Raw genomic sequence first — 19,546 nt, 5'->3', positions numbered from 1 at the left:
AAGAACTTGCAGGAGTTTGAAACACTTGCGAGCCTGCCTGCCTTTTTATTCCCCATCCTCCGCTCCCCCAGGCCCAGGGCATCTCTTCTGCTACGCTGGTGCTCTACTGCTGAGCTGCACCCTCAGCCCGGGGATCTTTTTATGAAGTAAAGCAGAACATGAGGACCATTTCAGGCTATAGAAAAGTGCCCAGCACTTCAGCCAACACTACAATTGTTATTTTTTCTTTACTCGGCATATGAGGCTCTTTTTTTCTTGGCCTATTGTTTATTTCATAGAGGAAGACAGCGTTTGTTTTTGTGAGAGACATTCTTGTGTGGGGAGTGGTGTGTTTATGTCTGTTACGACTGCTGGTGTTGAGTCATCGGGTATTCATGTGTCGTGCCTCTGTTCTGCATAGGCTGGAGGAGTTCACAGTTGGGGCCGCCCACCCGCCCTCCGCAGGACCGCACACTGCCTCTAGATAGCGCTATTTCTGTTGGTGCAAGTCCTTCAGCAAAGACTACCAGCGCTTTCCCCACGTTACCAAGGCAACCCATTTTGGGTGGGAATCCAAGAATGATGGACAGTCAGGAAAATTATGGCTCAAATATTGGTATGTTGTTCTTTTTTTTTTTTTTTTTTTTTTTTCTTTTCTTAGTCTAGGGTTTAAACCCAGGGGCATTCTGTTTCCAAGCTCTGCTTCCAGCCATATTTTATTTTTTGTTTGGAAACAGGGTCTTGCTAGGTTGTTGAGAGTCTTGCCATGTAACTGAAGTTGTCCTCAAACCTGTGATTCTATGTGTCAAACTCTCAAGTACCAGGATTACAGGCCTGTACCATCATGCCCAGCTGGGTAGGTTCCTTTTTTTATTTTGGCAGGACTGGGGATTTAACCCAGCGGCATTCTACCTCTGAGCTACACCCCTGGCCCTAGTTTTTATTCTTTATTTTGAAACAGGTTCTCACTAAGTTGCTGAGACCTAAGTAGATGAGGCTGGCCGCGAACTTGATATCTTCCTGTCTCTGTTTCCCAAGTACTAGGATTACAAGTATGTGCCACCATGTGCCCAGGTGTTCATTATCAGAAATTTCTTTTGGGAAAAGCAATTTTAAAATACTTAAAGCCAAGCTGGGCTTGTCATCCCAGCGCTAGGGAGGCTGAGACAGGAGGATCATGCAGGTTCAAAGCCAGCCTCAGCTACTTAGTGAGGCTCTCAGCAACTTAGACCTTGTTTCCAAATAAAGTATAAAATAGGTATGATGGTATAGCCTGGAGGTAGAAAAGTCCCTGGGTTCCTTCTCAGTACCACCAAAAAAGAAAAATACTTAAAGCCAAGCCTGGCATGGTGGTGCACACTTGTAATCCCGGCATTCAGGAGGCTGAATCCAGAGGATCGTGGTTCACAGACAACCTCAGCTACTTAGTGAGGCCCTTTGCAACTCAGTGAGACCCTCTTTCAAAAAAAAAAAAAAATACAAAATAGGGCAGGAGGTGTAGCTTGGAGGTCAAATGCCCCTGAGTTCCATCCCCAGACCCACACACAAAAATATACTTAGGCCAGTTTTTTCCCCTGTGTGTGTGTATGGGGGGGTGGGTACTTGGGATTGAACCCAGAAGCATTCTTCATCCAAGCTGCACCCTGTTCCTATAATACTAGTACTTGGGAAGTTGAGACAAGGCCAGCCTCAGCCACATATCAAGACTCTCAGAACCTAGTTGAGACCGTTTATAAACTAAAAGTAAAAAGGGCTGGAGTGGTAGCTTGGTGGTAGAATGCCCTTGGTTTAGTCCCCAGTACCACAAAAACAAACTTACCCACCTCTGGTGCAAGGTATTTCTCTGATCTGTCATGTATATCTTCGTAGTTGGTCAGCCCTAATTTTAGGGTGACAAAGAACTTTGTCAAAGTCAGTGTTGTATCCAGTGGCTGTACCAGTGATAAAAAGGATTTCATTTTGCTACGGAAAAGATCTAATCACTTCTCCCCATTTTAGGTGGACCAAGTCGAAATGTGACTGTGAACCAAACTCCTTCCTCAGGAGACTGGGGCTTGCCGAACTCAAAGGCTGGCAGAATGGAGCCTGCGAGCTCAAACTCTCTGGGAAGACCAGGAGACTACGGTGCTGCTCTACCCAGACCTGCCATGGGGGGCGCTGTGCCCACGTTGCCGCTCCGGCCTAATAGCATGCCAGGTGCAAGGCCAGTGTTGCCACCGCCGCTGCCGCCACAGCAGCAACAGCAGCAGATGCTTCAAATGAGTATGTCTCTTCCTTCCTAAGAAAAGAAACTACATGTTTGAGAGTAAATTTTTGTTATTGGCTTATTTGAAACTTTATACTTTCTCTTTGGTTTTCAGGGCCTGGTGAAATTCCCATGGGAATGGGGGCCAATCCTTATGGCCAAGCAGCACCATCGAATCATACAGGGTCCTGGCCAGAAGGCATGCTGTCCATGGAGCACAGCCCTCATGGAACACAGAATAGGTGGGGCTTCATTTCCTGACTCTAGAAAACTAGTAGCCTTGGCTTACCTAGGAGAAAGCCAAATAGGAACAGTTGTGAAGAGAATGTGCAAAGCTCTCTCCAGGCGAGGTGCTTGACTGCTGAGGCCTCGCAGGGAGGCAGGGGAGGAGGAAGGTGACACTGGGAGCTGAGCCCTTCCGTCAGACCTTGAGTCTGTGAGGGAGTCTTGGAGACGATGGGCTCCTGAGGAGTGGATAAAAGCAGTAGTGTGACAAGAAAGTGCACGTCATACCCAGTGGTTTTACACTCGGTGTCCATAGGGTAAGCCTCTGTTTTCCAGAAAATTAAATGTTTAAGGATTGGGTAATCCCAGAACTCGGAAGGCTGAGACAGGAGGCTCACAGGTTCACGTTTGCTCATATGCAGGAGACCACTGTCAATGCCAGTGACCTCAGTTCTGCTGTAAATTAACTAAGGGGCCGGGGATGGGTTCATTGGATAGACAGTGATATAATCACATGAGTTACTGTCACGAAGGTTTCTCTGCCTAGTAGAGCACAGGTGGTCTCAAGCTCACAGGACTCTGAGGCAGGCTGAGTGTCTGGCTTCGTGTTCTCACGTGTTGGGGAGCAGTGGAGCTCGAGCTACACTTGGCATGACAAGCCCCGTGGGTCAAGTGGAGCAGACAGTTGCTTGGCAATTCTCTAAACCGCCAAGTATTGATAGCTCGACGTTTCTTTCCTGTGTTCTTTCAGTTTTCAAATTTCATAACTAGGTTTTTACCACTCCTATTCTTGAAAACAGCACTGCCTCCCATTTCTCTCGCAGTCCCCCCGTCTCTGCTACATCCCCAGACACCTAGGTTTTGGCAACTACATATTGGTCGGATTGGGGATCTAAGCCATATATGGTGGCCTCAGGTGGCCTGCAGAAGTTTTCGAAGTGTGCACCTTAATTGTAAATTGAAGCCATTTGCTGTTATGTGCTACCTGGCTCAGTATTGTACTTGACATTTGTAGAAGTTAAGATTTTACACTTAAGTTGTTGCCTGTGTTACTCTCATCTATTATCTTCCTAGGACTGTTAGTTGTTTTTTTTTTTTTTTTATTATTATGGTTCTGGATATTGAACCGCGGCCTTAAACATAGGCAGGTGCTCTACCACTGAGCGTACCGCAGTTGATTGTAAGTCTCTTTCTAGGGCTCTTCTCAGGAATCCGCTGGATGACCTCCTTGGGCCGCCTAACCCGGAAGGCCAGAGTGATGAAAGAGCCCTGCTGGACCAGCTGCACACTCTCCTCAGCAACACAGATGCCACAGGCCTGGAGGAAATCGACAGGGCTTTGGGCATCCCCGAGCTTGTAAATCAGGTGAGCTACGAGGAGATGAAAGCGTGTGTGTCCAAGAGCCCGTGTGCACGTGCGTGTGTGCGTGAAGGCTTGTACGTGTATCTTTCTTACTACTTGTATCACCATATGCATGGACACTAGCATTCAATTTAGAAAATGTACTTTATGATTGTGATTTTACTACCAGCTATCAACTGTTTTGTAAAGATTTTCACATTTTAGACAGTTACAGAAAAAATCCAGTAAGGCTACTCTATATTATATTCTTAGATGCTACTTTTATTTAGGTTAAAATTTCTCATTTTTATCACTATTTTCTTGACTGCTGAGCTAATCTATGTGTACACAGAGGAGGCAAGCTATTTTTCTATTATTTTAAGGACATTTATAAAGGTAAATCTGAACATCCCAACATCCTTTTCAGTTACGATTTATATCCCAACCTCATGGGAATTAACCATCCACAAGTTATTTTCCTTCTTTCTTTCCTCTTTTTTTTTTTTTTTTTTGTGGTACTGGGGGTGGAACCCAGGGCCATTCTACCTCTGAGCTACACCCCCAGCCCTATTTTTTAGTCTTTTTATTTTTTTGAAATAGGGTCTCACTGAGTTGTGAAGAGCCTAAGTAGTAGCTGAGGCTGTCCGCGAACCGTGATCCTCCTGTCTCAGCCTCCCAAATGCTGAGATTACAAGTGTGTGTCACCACGTCCGGCTCTTAACAGATGCTTTTGTGTTGTCTATTTTGATTTAAATGGTATGTGCATTGCATAGGTCTGTGCGTTGATAAGCAGGGAATGTCAGGGCGTTCAGTCTTTGTTGGAGAGACAGGCACACAAGGAATTAGTATCAACAGAACTCTTTAAAGGACAAATGGGAGCACTGAGCAGTCCTGGTGTGCGCCTCCGGGCGCCAGTGACGCCCGTCCCTGGTGCTGAGGGCTTGTGGCTGGGTCTGTGTGAGGGACACAGGGGGCCGAGAGGGTCAGGCTGCCGCTGGGAGTGGGGATCCATGCTGGGACCGCTCTCTTTGTCCTGATGATGAAGTTACTGGTGCTGATGATGAAGTTATTGTATAATCTTCTGAAAATTCCAATAAGTATGTTAGAGGAAGCTTAAAAATCTTTTAATAGTGCACAGGGGGTTATTAGTAATTTGTTGGCACATAATACTTTTAGATTTGAAAAAAGGTAACCAGTTTGCTCTGTCAAAGTTGTTATTGTTAGTTATCTTCTTCCTTAACATACATACATATATATATATTCTTTAGTTTTATTTGTTCTTTGTGTGTGTTGCTGGGGATTGAACTTAGGGCATTCCTCCTCCAAGCTACACCCTCAGCCATATTTTTAATTATCTATTTGGAAACGGGGTCTCAGAGCCTTGCTTAAGTTGCTCAGGCTGACTTTGATCCTCTGTCTCAGCCGATAGGGGTCGCAGGTATGTGCCATCTGGCCACATCTTTAATTCTGATGATCGCATGTGTATTGCATTGAACGCTGCTCCGTAGTTTAGTGTCATCCTGTCTGTGACAGTGCGTGGCAGCCCCTCCTGCCTGCCATTGCGCTGTGCTTCTGCGGCTCCCGTAGGTGAAGGCACGCAGTGTGCGCGAGCGGTGATTACACAGATAGTGAGCAGGATCAATTTTCACTTTTACTTTTCTGCAGTGGTAGGCAAGTGCTGTACTGCTGAGCTACGCGCACAGCCCGTAATTACTCTCTTAAACAGGATTTTATTTTATTTTATTTTATTTTTTAGTGCTGGAGATGGAACCCAGGTCTTTCTACCTCCAGGCTAAATTTGGAAACAGAGTCTCACTAAGTTGTTGAGAGACTGTATTTTTTGCTTTGTAAGATTGAATATCTTAGATTTATTGACCAGTGTGTGTGTGTGTGTGGTACTGGGGATCGAACTCAAAGGCCTACTCTGAGGTGCACCCCCAGCCTGATTCTCTTTCCTTCCCTCCTTCCCTCCTTCCCACCTACCTACCTGCCTGCCTGCCTGCCTCTTTCTTGTGGTCCTGGGCATGAAACCCCGGGGCATTCTACCCCCGAGCTACATCTCCAGCCCTATATTTTTGTTTTTTGAAACAGGATCTCACTGCATTGCAAAGGGCCTCGCCAAGTAGCTGAGGCTGTCCGCGAACCCAGATCTTCCTGTCTCAGCCTCCAAAATGCTGAGATCCTAAGTGTGCACCACCACGCCTGGCCCTGATTTATTCCTTATTGGAGACAGGCTCTCACTCGGTTGCTGAGAGTCCCACTAAGTTCCAAGGCTGGCTTCGAACCTGCGATCCTCCTATCTCAGCCTCTCAACCAACCAAGCAGTGGGATTACAAGTGTGGGCCACTACACTCAGCTTATGTATGTTCTTACAGTTTTCTTATGGGGTTTTCATTTTGTTGATTTGCAAAAGCACTTTGTGTGGAGCTCTTAACATAAGGTACTTTCAAGTTTTTTATTTTTTATTTGTGTGTGTGTGTGTGTGTGTGTGTGTGTGTGTGTGTGTGTGTGTGTGTGTGAGAGAGAGAGAGGGGGGGGGCTGGGGATGGAACCCAGGGGTCTTCTACCTCCAGGCTATATTTTGTATGGAAAGAGTCTCGCTAAATTGCTGAGAGCCTCACTAAGCTTCTGAGGCTGGCTTCGGGCTTGTGATCAGTCTCCCACGTACTGAGAGAGAGTACAAGTGTGGGCCACCAGGCCCAGCTGGTTTTTTACTTTATGATGGCGCAGAAAGCAATGGGACCTTCACCAGAAACTGTTATTTTCATTTTCGATCTTTCCCCAGCTAGACAAATGCGGCGCGATGCTCTTTAGAGATGCCTGGCAGCATCTGCTCATAGTTTGGCTTTTGGTGGGGACTTGATCTTAGTTTTGCTCTTTAATTGTAAAAAGGTTTATGTTTTCAAATTCAGGACGATGAGATAAAGAGTAACTGGGGACGTAAGTGGTCGGATAGCTCTTTCTGACATCTGAAGGGTGAGAAGCAGCCAGCGGAGCAAGAGCCATGGGAAGGCTGTCTCAGAAGAGGTACAGCCTATTCAGACATCCTTAGGCAGTCGAGGGCTTCGAGGTTCCAGAAAGTAACTGAGCGTCAGTCAGAGATCAGACAGGGAGTGAGGCCGTGTTGGAGGGGCACGGAGAGGCCTTGGGCTCAGGGCTCTGTACAGCTAGGAGTCTGAAAGCTTTCTGCTGTTCTCGACCCCGCGGGAAAGATGTGCGTGGGTAGTGATGAGCCTGCTCTCTGATGGGTAGCATGCTTCCTTACCTGAAAAGCTTGGGGTCAGGGGTGCTTTGGAGTTCGGGATTTTTTGGATTCTAGAAAGGTAAAATGGTGCGTGTATACCATATATTACATGACATCCCCGGAGGGGTTTTGAGTGTATATTTCTGGATAGTAGCTTATGATCAAACAGGCGGATATATTTGTAGTAAAACATATAATTCTTTACACAAAGTGGGAACACAGCTGCATTGTTTCATGTAATTTCAGGTTAGATTTTACTTTGTTGCTGCTGTTGCAGTGCTGAGGTTGAATCCAGGGCCATGGGCCCTCACTGCCCCTTCTCTCCCTTGGGACTTTATGCATCTATATTTTGCCTGGAGATCTTTTACTATCTCGTTGCATTTTGGAGCTGGACTGGGGAGGCAAGTAGGATATAAAACTTTACAATACAAAATCTTATTAGAAATTTCAAATATATATGGGTGTATAATTTGGTAATGGAGATTGGACCCAGGGTGTTCTACCTCTGGGCTCTATTCCCAGCCCTTCTTATGTTGGAACAGGGTCTTGCTAAGTTGCTGGGGCTGGTCTTGAATCTGTGATCCTCTTGTCTCAGTCTCCCACTTAACTGGGATTACAGGTGTGCACCATCACACTTGGCTCTACACGTAAAATGTAAAATTTCCCGTTTCCAGCTCTACCTGCCCTGCCCTCTGCTGTGCCTGGTGTCCCTGAACCTGGTCCTGTGAGGCTTATGCAGAAGAACCGCCACGTGGCGTCTGGAGCAGGAGGAGGGTGGCGCCTGCTCTGGGCGACGTCTAAGCCGCCACCTGTGTCCTGGGCGCTGCGCCCTTTTCCACCCGTCACACACACACACACGGCTCCTTCTGTCAGCTACATTTGCTCCCTTCTCATGTATTTCTCCTCTGGGCGCGTAGGTCTAAGTTTCTTTGCTGTGTGGAGTTAATTCTTAGGCTGTTCTACTTTGTCTGCCCAAGACTTATCAAAACATTTGATCTTAAGCTGGGCGCGGGGGCACACGCTTGTACTCCAGCACTCAGGAGGCTGAGACGGGAGGATCGCAGTCCATTGACAGCCTCAGCTACTGAGTGAGGCCCTCCGCAACTCAGTGTGACCCTGTTCTAAAATAAAAAATAGGGCAGGGGGTGTAGCTCAGAGGTCGAATGTCCCTGGGTTCCATCCCCAGCCCCACACACACACACACACACACAAAATTGGTCTTATTTTTCTTATTATTTTGTGGATAAATAACACCTTTTAAGTTTTTACTGCCATTTTAGTAGAGTTAGAAAGAGAAAGGAGTGAGTGCGCCTGCTCAGTCTGCCGCATTTAGAGTCTGATTTGCTTCATGACTGGAGAAGGGAGCCGGTGTCACGGGGCCATGTGGGAGGCAGATGTCAGATGCTCCCGCAGGGTGCAGCGGAAGGGAGGAAGGGCAATGGTCCGGCAGCTGCGGGGGCACCCAGGAAGCGGGTGGGGGAGACTGGTCACGGTCGTGCCATCATCGAGATGCAGGGAATATTTGAGGAAAACAGGACGGGCCCCAGGGCTTCTGTTCTATATGTTATGTTAGAGATGCCTGAGCGTCTGTGTGAAGAGCTTAAGTAGGCGTTTGCTGCATAAAGCAGAGTTGAGAGTTTGGAGGTATTTAGGCCAGAGACAAAAATTGGATAGTTCTTGTTAATGGCTGAGAGCACCCAGGTAGAAAGTGTATCAAAACCCAGGCGTAGTGGGGCACGCGTGTAGTCCCTGTATTTCAGAGGCTGAGACAGGAAGAGCGCAGGTTCGCAGCCAGCCTCGACACTTAGTGAGACCCTGTTTCCACATGCAGTAATAAAAATAAGATGGGGGTATAGCTCAAAGGCACATCCCCAGCAGAGAGACACACACACACACACACACACACACACCCCAAAAGGAAGAGAGAGTGAACTCTGAGTGTTCAGAGTTCATCCAGCAAAAGCCAGACAAGTGGGAGACAAAGGCAGTGCAGGGCCCAGTGGGACAGTGCGGGGGAGCCTCGTCAAGGCCGTTGGCGTGGCGTTCCGAATCCAGAAGGAGGAAAGGTGCACAGAGCCGACAGCTCTCCTGATCGTGGCCCGGCAGGCTCCCCCTCCTTCAGGAGGGTTACGCTTAACTTTTTCTGTCACCTGGTATCCTTAGCGTGTATAGAAGTGATGTCCAGCACATATAAACATTGAGGAAATACTTGTGAAACAAACTGCCCCCTTCCTTTAGTAGTACGCGATGGCTCCCTAAGTTCTCCTCAGCTGGTGAGTGTACCCCAAAGGATGTTAAGCATTCTTTATGGCCATTACCAAAATCAGCTCTTGTTACTGTCAAAAACATTGTGGAAGCCGGGCGTGGTGGCGCACACTTGTAATCCCAGCGCTCGGCAGGCTGAGACAGGAGGATTGCGCAGTTTAAAGTCAGCCCCAGCTACTTAGCAAGGCTCTTTGCAACTCAGTGAGACCCTGTTTCGAAATAAAGAATAAAAAATGGGGCTGAGGTGTTGCTTGGAGGTAGAATGCCCTTGGTTTCCATCCCCATTATCACTGAAAAGAAAGAAAACAAAAAGACGTTTTGAATAAATTAAATAGGAATTCATTGGTCAGTTATTTTTAAATTTTATTCTTGGTTTGAGAGGTCCATGTTATTAGTGTAGAAGTCTACTCTAGAACAGATAGGATTTCTCAAGGTACTTAACACATTGTAACGCTTGGCTCAGATTCCTGAGTGTCTTATCTATGCAGGATTCTGTGTTAGGCATTAAGACACAGTCCTAAGAAAGAGGGGTTATGGTCTGTGTTCTCGTGGACAGGCAATAAGAATAAACTTGATTTTCCTTCTGAATTCTGAAATGGCCTCCGTCACATATATTGACTTCATTTTTCACCTTCTTTAGAGCGTTTGATTTTGGTTGCTTTCACAGATGTGCTTCGTTGTTCATTTCTGTGTTTCGTGTTTAAGGGACAAGCTTTGGAGCCCAAACAGGACGCTTTCCAAGGCCAAGAAGCAGCAGTAATGATGGATCCGAAGGCGGCGTTATATGGACAGACGTACCCAGCACAGGGGCCTCCTGTGCAAGGCGGCTTTGCTCTTCAGGGACAGTCGCCATCTTTTAACTCCATGATGAGTCCGATGAACCAGCAAGGTGGCTTTCCTCTCCAAGGGATGCACCCTAGGGCCAACGTGATGAGACCCCGGACAAATACCCCGAAGCATCTTAGGATGCAGCTGCAGCAGAGGCTGCAGGGCCAGCAGGTAACGCCGCCCGCAGCCCTGCCTGGCTCCCGTTAGCTGCAGGCTCCCCACGGCTCTCGTCTTTCCACACCCACCAGCGGGAGAATCCCCTTGTGACTTCTGCGTAAGACTGCATCTGCACAAATGGCTCCTTGTCAAGGTGCACTTGTGCTGAGATTGGATGCTTGTCTATAATAATTCCATTGAGCAGGTTAAAAGTAAAAATGTGAGAAAGGAGCCGGGCCTGGTGGCGCGTGCTTATTATGATTCCAGTACTTGGGAGGTTGAGACAGGAGGATCGCAGGTTCAAGACCAGCCTTAGCAACTTAGTGAGACCCTGTTTCAAATTTTAAAAAAAGTCACAGTGGGGGTGTAGCTGAGAGATAGAAGGCCCCTGAGTCCAATCCGCGGCCCCCCCCCCCCCCCACACACACACACACACGAGGGAGAAAGAGCGAGAAAGGATTGTTCTCGGGTGGGAGGAGGTGTTTCTCGACAACTTTGTCATCTGATAGATACCATCTCTTTTTCTTTTAAGTCCTTACTACTACCAACCAGATAGCCCTTCGTGATTTTAGTATTTTTAATGAAACTTCTGCTTTCTAGATATTTTATAAAACGAGCTATCTGTTATTATTTGTGGTACTGGGGATTGGATTTAGGGGTACTCTACCTCTGATATATGCCTCCAGCCCTGTTTTTTATTCTTTATTTTGAAACAGGGCCTAAGTTGCAGAGGGCTTCACTAAATAGCTGAGGCTGGCCACGAACCTACGATCCTCCTATCTCGGCCCCCAAGTACTGGATTACAGGCGTGCGCCACCGTGCCCATCTGGCCTTTTTATTTTGAAGCAGGACATTACCATGTTGCTCGTGCCCCTGCCAGGTTGCGCAGGCTGGTCTTGAACCTGTGATCCTCCCTTCTCAGCTTCCCAAGAATAGGAAGTGGAGCCCGAGCCACCAGGCTCAGCTAGAGCTCTCATCTAATGCTACAGGAGAGCGCTTCTGTTTTCCTTTTTGTCCTTAATTCTCAACTAATATTTTAAGAATATTATTTTTACAGTTTGTCTTAAGTGCGCTTAAACATGCTGGAACTAAGCCACGTGAATATTTGAATGTCTGAGTTGAGAATCCAGTGAGCTCGTGCGGAGACATTCTTGAATGGCTTTGGTCCTCAGGAGAGCCGTGTTCATACATTCATTGGATCATTTGACTTTTTATCATTTCTTTCCCCTAAAAGTTACGTAGGCAAAGAGAGGCTGTGGTTTATTCATTATTGCTGGGACCAAGTTAACGCGTGGAGATGGCTCCATACATCTTTGGATTCCCATCAGCGATCTCCAAGCTGCACATTTGCACCTCTATTTTCCTTCCAGTACCAGGCACTGAAGCAGCCCACGCCAGGCAGGTCTCTGCCCAGCGTGCACGCGTGGAGGACCAGCCCCATTTTAGATGCCACACAAGCAGGCTGATGGGCGCAGACGCCGCCCTGCCCTACCTGGGGGGCGCCGAGGGTTTAAGCTAGGCACGCTCGCGAGCTCCGCCGCATCCTAACTGACCTGTCTCCTCAGTTCTTGAATCAGAGCCGGCAGGCGCTCGAGATGAAAATGGAGAACGCCGCTGCCGGCGGTGCTGCCGCGATGAGGCCCGTGCTGCAGCCCCAGGTGGGCTCCCAGGTGAGGAGGCCGGTCCTCTTGGTCACCGCCACGGCGCTGCTTGCGCTGGGCTCGCGGCCCGTGCCCGCCAAGCGGGCCGGGCCAGTTCTGGGTTTTTGAATGAGAATGTGTTCCATGGACCATCACATCTTTCAAACTCTTCCGATCTTGTTGGTGATGGGAGGAATCAGAGCAGGTTACTTTGTTAAAACCACGGAGGAGTGCTTTTTTGTTTTGTTTTAATACCCTAATTCCCTCTGCTTTCATTTGTCATGTTGTGAGACAGGCTGTCACTTAGTTTATTCAGAATTTAGACTCTGGCTCCCCAGTGAGAGGCCGCGTGGCAGCCGGCTGCTCTGCCTCCAGCACGAGGCGGGAGGGGAGGCAGCAGTGAGGTGCTCTGAATGTGTGCTAGACAGATGACCAGGGCGCAGTCCTCCACGGTTGGAGTACTGCTCACGATCACTCAAGCAGTGGAACGCGCACTCTCCACCATCTGAGGCCTGTTTGGCGGTGCTGATGCTCACGTGGTCTCGGTCATCCGCATCCTGTGTAAGCTCCCCTGGGTTTCCTTCCAAATAAGAGTTTACTTTTAGAGGGGATCGCGCTCTGCTCACAAAGCCCAAATGTGTATACTTGTTGATCTTTCTTTTTAGAGGTGGGTACTGAGAGTTGAACCCAGGGGCATGCCCCCTCTGAGCTACGCCCCTATTCTTGTTATCCTTTAGTTTATTTTTATTTTTTAGTTTATTTTTGGTGGTACTGGGGTTCCTGGAAACCCTGCTTCCTCCAGGCTACACTCCCAGACTTATCTTATTTTTATTTGGAAACAGGGTCTTTTAAGTTAGCTGAGGCTGGCTTCGGACCGCGAGATCCTCCTGTCTCCGCCTCCCCAGCGTGGGGATTACAAGTGTGCGCCACCACGCCTGGCTATTCTTTTTATTTATTTTTCTGGTGGTACTGGGGTTCCTGGAAGCCCTTCTACCTCCGGGCTACACTCCCAGACCTATTTTATACTTTCTTATTTTTTGGAAACAGGGTCTCTTAAGCCAGCACATCTGGCTTCGAACCTGCACGATCCTCCTGTCTCCACCTCCCAAGCGCGGGGATTTCAAGCATGCGCCACCACGCCCGGCTTATTCTTTTTATTTTTAAACAGCGTCTTGTTCAGTTGGGGAAGCTCTTGCTCGGTTGCTGAGGCTGGCATGAACCTGGGATCCTCAGGTCACAGCCTCCTGAGCATTGAGATTATAGTCACGGCCGACACGCCTGGTTCCTTGTCCCAAGTTTTGATCTGTGACTGCCTTGACTTCCAGACAGCTTTCTCCTTGTCTTTACTTTTCCTTTCAGGAGGCTTAAAGAAACAAAACACCTTCTGAGATCTTTGCTTATATGAGTAAAGCCCTCTCCTTTTATTTTTTCCTTAATTTTTTTTTTGGGGGGGCATATCCCTTTCTTTTTATTGATGCCGAGAATTGAACTTGTAGGCATTCTACCTCCCGAATTTTATTTTTTTAGTTTGCTGCAGGATCTTACTAAGTTGCCTGGGCTGGTCTGTCCCCGGAATCCTCCTCCTCAGCCTCCTGAGTAGCGAGGCACAGGTGTGTGCCGCCGTGCCTGACTAGAGGCTTCCCTCCTGGTGTCCTCCCCTGTCTGCAGTGCGCTCTCAGCCCTGCCCTTCTCTTTGTCGGAGACGAGGGGCCTCTTGCCCAAGCTGCTCCCAGGCTCCTGTGCTCCATGCTTCTTGTGCCTCAGCCCTCAGGGTCCCGGACTATGGGGAGCCACGACCACGCCTGGCTCGGAAAGCTCTTACCGTGAAGAGTCGTGTGTTTTCTGTGTTCTTAAATGACAGAGGCACTGGGCGCTCTTCTGCCTTGATGCTGTATTGTAGAGGCCCTGCGTGGTGAGCTGCCGGCTCTTACTGTCCCCGTGTGATGCACTCTCTCTTGGGTTTCAGCAGGGTTTTCTAAATGCCCAGATGGTCGCCCAGCGCAGCAGAGAGCTGCTGACTCATCATCTCCGACAGCAGAGGGTGGCCATGATGCAGCAGCAGCAGGCCCAGGCCTTCAGCCCGCCCCCGAACGTCACCGCCTCCCCCAGCATGGACGGGGTCCTGGCGGTGCCGGCGATGCCTCAGGCTCCGCCGCAGCAGTTTTCCTGCCCGCCGAGTTACGGTACGCACCGCTGCGTCTGCTGCATAGGAAAGACAAACACCGTTTTCTCCATCTTTTCACTCCACAAGAATAAGATTCGTTACACATAGTGAAAACCCAAAATGTGTGCTGCAGTGCCCAGGTAACTGAGGTAAACGGATCCCACCAGAGACGAATATTTTCTCAGCTCCCACCTCTTGAGCGGGAGAAAGACTGGAGTCGTCCTTCCATCCTTCCTTCCCTTTTTTTGTGGCGCCGAGAATTGAAGCGATAGGCATTCTACCTCAGAGCCACACCCCCAGACTGCTTTTCTTATTTGGAAACAGGGTCCCGCGAGGTTGATGAGTCTCACTACTTGCTGAGGCTGTCCTCAAACCTGCAATTCTCCTGTCTCAGCCTCCCAGGTACTGGGATTGCATGTGCACACCACCACACCTGGCCCTCTCCTTTCCTTTCTTACATGTCCCAGTTCAGCAGAACTCTAATCTCTGAACTTGTGTTGAAGTCAGTGAGAGAAGCATGCTGTGTGGGCTTGGAGTTGATGGAAGAGTGCACATTCCGCTGCAGTTCAGCCTCTGGAAGTTCCCGGAGCGTGGCGAGGGGCAGATGTCTACTGGGAGAACTCACACTCAGGATGCAGCTCTGCCCTCCCGGGACAGTAGCTCACGTTCCCTCTGCAGGGGGCAGTGTATGTGAGTAGCGTCATGGAGTCGCTTTTCTAGAGAATGCCATTGAAGCAGTGCCTTGGAGCGGCACTGTCCACGACTCCAGCTGTGTTAGTGAGAAGCAGGAGTGACTGGAGGTACTTCTCGTACTGCTTCAAAGCCTGTTTATGCACTTCTCTCCTCTCCTCGGATTGGAACCAGGGGCATTCTAACTCCAAGCTACACTCCCAGCCCTATTCTTTTTTTTTTTTTTTTTTTTGGGGTAGTACTGGAAGTGGAACCCAGGGACATTCTACCTTTGAGCTACACCTTCAGCCCTATTTTTTTTTTAATTCTTTGAAATGGTCTTACTGAGTTGCAAGGGGCCTAAGTAGCTGGGGCTTTCTGTGAACTGCGATCCTCCTGTCTCAGCCTCCCAAATGCTGGGATTATAAGCGTGCGCCACCATGCCCGGCCCCAGCCCTATTCTTATTCTTTATTATGAAACAGGATCTCACTCAGTTGCGGAGGGCCTCATGAGGTAGCTGCAGCCGGCCTCGAACCTGTGGTCCTCCTGTTTCAGTCTCCAAGTACTGGGATCACAAGCATGCACCACTATGCCTGGCTCTCCCCTCCCCTTTTCTAAGAAAGAACACAAAATTACTACAGAAAGCTGGGATTCTGAGAGGTAGCCTTTGAACAATGTCTTCTTTTTCTTTTAAGGAATGGGACAACAGCCAGATCCAACCTTTGGTCGAGTGTCTAGTCCTCCTAATGCAATGATCACGTCGAGAATGGGTCCCTCCCAAAACCCTATCATGCAGCGCCCTCAAACTGCACCCATGTATTCGACATCAGAGATGAAGGCCTGGCCATCAGGAAACTTGGCCAGGAACAGGTAAAGAATAGTGACTTCGAGTCATTTGCACCAGAAATCTAGGAACGTGTGTTTGGATGAAAAGAGCAAAAGGCCCGGGTTCCTGTTAGCAAACGTGTCGCCTTGTCTGGGGACCTTACACCACGTAGATAGCTGCTGAGGTACTGAGTACAGACAGCTGAAAACATAGAAGGTGGGCCCTGGGAAGTTTTCTGTCTGGTTCATGCTGAAGTCCAGGTGGACTGTCAGGGTGACTGGAGGCCGCGCCCTCTCTTTGCAGCTCCTTTCCTCAGCAGCAGTTCGCCCACCAGGGGGCGCCCGCCGCGTACAGTATGGTGCACATGAATGGCGGGGCCCACCTGGGACAGATGAACGTGAATCCCGTGCCCATGTCCGGCATGCCCATGGGTCCTGACCAGGTATGGGAATCTGCCGCCTTTTTCATAAGTTGTTCTTATTCTCTGGAGAAAACCAAAGTTTGAATAGTAACTGTACCTAAAGGTCTTGGATAGATTTCAGCTTGAATATATAACTCTAAAAATAGAGAAATTGAAAAAATGTTTGGCTTGAAAGCCCTGTCCCGTTGGACTTTTTTGGTAACGTGGCTCCAAGGAGTCAGAATGGGTCAGCTGGGGCCTCAGGCCCCGTGTGTGGGCAGGCGTTTTCTTCCTGTTGTGCTGAGCGCGTGTTTTACTCTTTCTTCTGGTTGCTAACAGAAATACTGCTGACATCCCCTACCTGGAGTCCAAGGAAGTCACTGTACAGACGGCTGCACCAAGATGGCCGGCGTGAAGAATGCGGTGCAGGCCCCAGCGTTGAAGCAGGACCAGCTTTGCTCTGCACCAGGGGACTTGCAAGTGCTGTTGCTCCAGCAGGACTGGATCCTAAGCTGAAGTGCAGTATCTACCTGAGCCCCGTTCCTGTGTATCCTGGTGTCCAACAAATACACTCTGCCTCCTAGGGATGGTTCTGATCACAGAGCCCTCCCATGTCACTTCCTTCTGCCTTGCCAGCCAGTGTCATTCCAGTAAACGTGGGCGGCCCAGAGAGCGCGGGGGGAGCAGGAGGCTGCAGCAGCCGGCTTCTCTAGCTGCAGTGCGGACAAGGCACTGTCTCAGCCTTTCCGTGTTGGCTTCCGCCAGGTCCTGTTGTGTTGACCCTTTGTCCAGGGGACCGGGCGTCTCTTGGCTTTTGTGGTCCTAGGCTGTCTCCTGTTGAAGGTTTTATTTGGCCCCAGGGTCCAGCAGCACCTCACCTCCAGGATGCGTCACTGTGTCAGTGGCTTTGCAGAGGGAACATGAGCTGATGGTGTTGAACTGCAGCGGTGGCGAGTTTCCCATGCTGATGTGCAGCGAGTGCACTTTATTTAAAAGTAATGGATAAATGCAATATTCTCGAGGTCTTGAGGAGTGTGAGCCACATTCCTGGTTTTTGTCTACATTATCCAGTTGGACAAGAACTATGAGGGTTTCTTTTGTGTTTTTTAAAGTACTGGTGTCACCTTTGCCTATACGGTAGAGCAATAATGCTTTTGAAAATAAACTTCTGAAAACCCAAGGCCAGGTACTGCATTCTGAATCAGAATTCCGCAGTGTTTCTGTGAATAGGTCTTATTATTTTTTTTGTAAATATGACCTTTAAGATGATATTGTAATATGTAAAATATGTATATACCTTTTTTGTAGGTCACACGCTCATTTTTACAGAGTTCGTGAAGGTAAATATTTAACATTGTTGTTTCAGTAAGCTACGCCCAGTGAGGCTTCAACAGAAGAGGCACCCGGCTCCTGGCCCCGGGGGAAGTGTTCGTGGCTTTCCCGCGCCCGGCCCCAGATGCCTCACTCACCTTTAACCCAAATGCTTTTTAAAGAGATCATTTGTTTAGATGTAGGCATTTAAAAACTCCTTTACCAGAGAACTAAGCACTTTCTTTGGGGGAAAAAATGGATAAGGGAGAATAAACTTAAATTAGGAATAAAAAAATCAATTTGATTTAAAAAAAAATCTCTTGGATTTTAAGCAGTCTCTTGAAACAGTAACAGCTCCTCTTTTCTTTCAATTTCAATGGAACTCGTCACCTTCTCATCTAGGTTGTGGTTGCTGTGGCCTGGGCCCCCGGTGGCAGCACAGGAGTAAGATTCTCGGGGCGCCAGGCTTCCTGCGCCTGCGCGGCCCTCCGTCCTCTGCCGCGGTGGCATTCCCGTGTGTCTCTGCGCGTTAGGACCGCATCTCGGTTCTTGTTGAGGCCTCAGTGTCGGAAGCCACAGCCTTAACGGCGCGCCTGCCGCCTCTGTGGTCGCCTCTCGTCGGCATTTTTCTAGTCCGTTGGAATAGGGGGGAAAGTCAAGATTATTTTCCTTTATCTGGGTTTCTTCTGACAGTTTAGAGTTGAGTTTGGGAATAGCTGTGCAGCTCAGAAGCCACTGTCAGCCCGGTGCTGGTTTTCTCACAGTAACAGAGCCAGTGGTTCTTGTTTAACACTTTTAGCCAGTCTTTCTAGAGGTCTCTGAAGGTAAGATCATTTCTTTGACATGCTTATGAGTAAGTGAAGGCCAGTATTTCCAAGGATCGCCACCAGAGTGGATTTTATTTCTCTGACAGTGTAAGGACCACTATGAGTTTGCCTCTTACCTGTTTCCCCAGGTTAAAAATGTAAATCCAAGAACTCCATCACACTGGCTTGTGCTTTCGATGGCCTCTCCTCCTGGGTGGATAGATCCAAGCGTGTCTGTCTTCTCGGCCAGGGTCTCGGCACTGAGCCACCCTCGTTCAGAGCTCGTGCGTGGGGAGAATGGCGCTCCTGCCTTTCCTGCGCTTAGACGTCACGCACACCACTCCGTGATCTCCGGTTCTGACGCTAGGCTCGCTGGAAAGCAATAGCACCCTTTTTTTTCGTACTGGAGGGGCTGAGGTTTATTGTTAAGTTTTTATATTTTCTACTTGTTGATTTTCTTGGTGCAAACTCAAGATTGTGGTTTTCTTTTAGCAGATGAAGTCTTTGAGGCAGTTGGCGTTTTGATCTGCTCTGTCTTCAGTCTTGGACAATCCTCTTCTGTACTGCTGCCCACCCCTCCGCGCCTGTCTCCTGAGCCCCCCTTTTACACCTCGGTATCTGTGGGGTACACAGTATAAGTAATCTTTTCATCTGCTTTTAGAATGTGGGATATTTCCAGTACCTACTTTTTTGCTGAATCCAAAGATATATAAATAAAAAATATATATTTTATGAAGCTCAAAATGATATAAAGGAGATACGTGTTTCTTCCTTTAAAAAATAAATACAAGTTGCATTAATGTTCATCTTATGATGCCCTTTTTCTAAATTGTGCATCTGGATTGAAAGGTGTAAATATTAGTAAACAGCCCTAGTTTATACAGAGCATCTAAGGTGAGTTGGGGGTACACAGGGCGGGTAGGGCAGCTGGAGAGTGGGCGGCATCACCTGCCAGCCGCCCGTGTGCCCGGCCCGGCCCCTTTCATTTGCAGACGCCGCGCGTTCCATTCACAAGCAGGAGGGTCACAGGCTCGAACACTCGGGCTTGCATTCAGTCTCACTCCTGCCGCAGAGGAACAAGGGTTTCCGGCTCGAAGGCAAACTATTTGAGAAGCAGGGCGTTCTCTTTTTCTTCCTTCTCTGTCTGCTGTATGGAGCTCTGAAGATGGAAATGTCATTCTGAGAGCAATATTAAATTCTCAGGAATTGACTTACAGTGTTGAGAACGAGTTTGGTTCAGTCACGTTTACACTAATTTTGAAGTCCCTCCTTACGTTGCGAACGATTAAACCACCACTGCTGGGATGCGGTGAGCTGGGACTCCTCGCTGACGCGCGGGTGTGCTTGTAAATAAAGGTTTCTATTTAACCCTGGAGCCTCAGTGCGTGCTGCTTCCCTCCCTTTCCGCCGCTGGGTTAAGGGCGAGGCGCTCAGGAAGCCCATTTC

At 48.6% G+C, this 19,546-nt stretch overlaps 1 protein-coding gene across 1 annotated transcript in view; it reads left to right on the top strand.

The window, feature by feature from the left end:
- NCOA3 (nuclear receptor coactivator 3) overlaps positions 1-16,499 on the top strand; it is a gene marked incomplete at both ends in the record, with an annotated part of 33,410 nt that extends 16,911 nt beyond the window's left edge. The window contains 10 exons of the mRNA XM_080716491.1: positions 401-595; positions 1,978-2,241; positions 2,340-2,466; positions 3,646-3,814; positions 10,005-10,298; positions 11,849-11,953; positions 13,890-14,106; positions 15,453-15,627; positions 15,887-16,025; positions 16,386-16,499. Coding sequence (XP_080572617.1) covers positions 401-595; positions 1,978-2,241; positions 2,340-2,466; positions 3,646-3,814; positions 10,005-10,298; positions 11,849-11,953; positions 13,890-14,106; positions 15,453-15,627; positions 15,887-16,025; positions 16,386-16,499 — 1,799 coding nt within the window. The remainder of the gene's footprint in view (positions 1-400; positions 596-1,977; positions 2,242-2,339; positions 2,467-3,645; positions 3,815-10,004; positions 10,299-11,848; positions 11,954-13,889; positions 14,107-15,452; positions 15,628-15,886; positions 16,026-16,385) is intronic.
- Positions 16,500-19,546: the final 3,047 nt, after the last annotated feature.

Source organism: Muscardinus avellanarius (assembly GCF_963383645.1).
Source record: "Muscardinus avellanarius genome assembly, chromosome: 19".
NCBI lineage: Eukaryota > Metazoa > Chordata > Mammalia > Rodentia > Gliridae > Muscardinus > Muscardinus avellanarius.
This window is presented reverse-complemented; position numbering and strand designations above follow the sequence as displayed.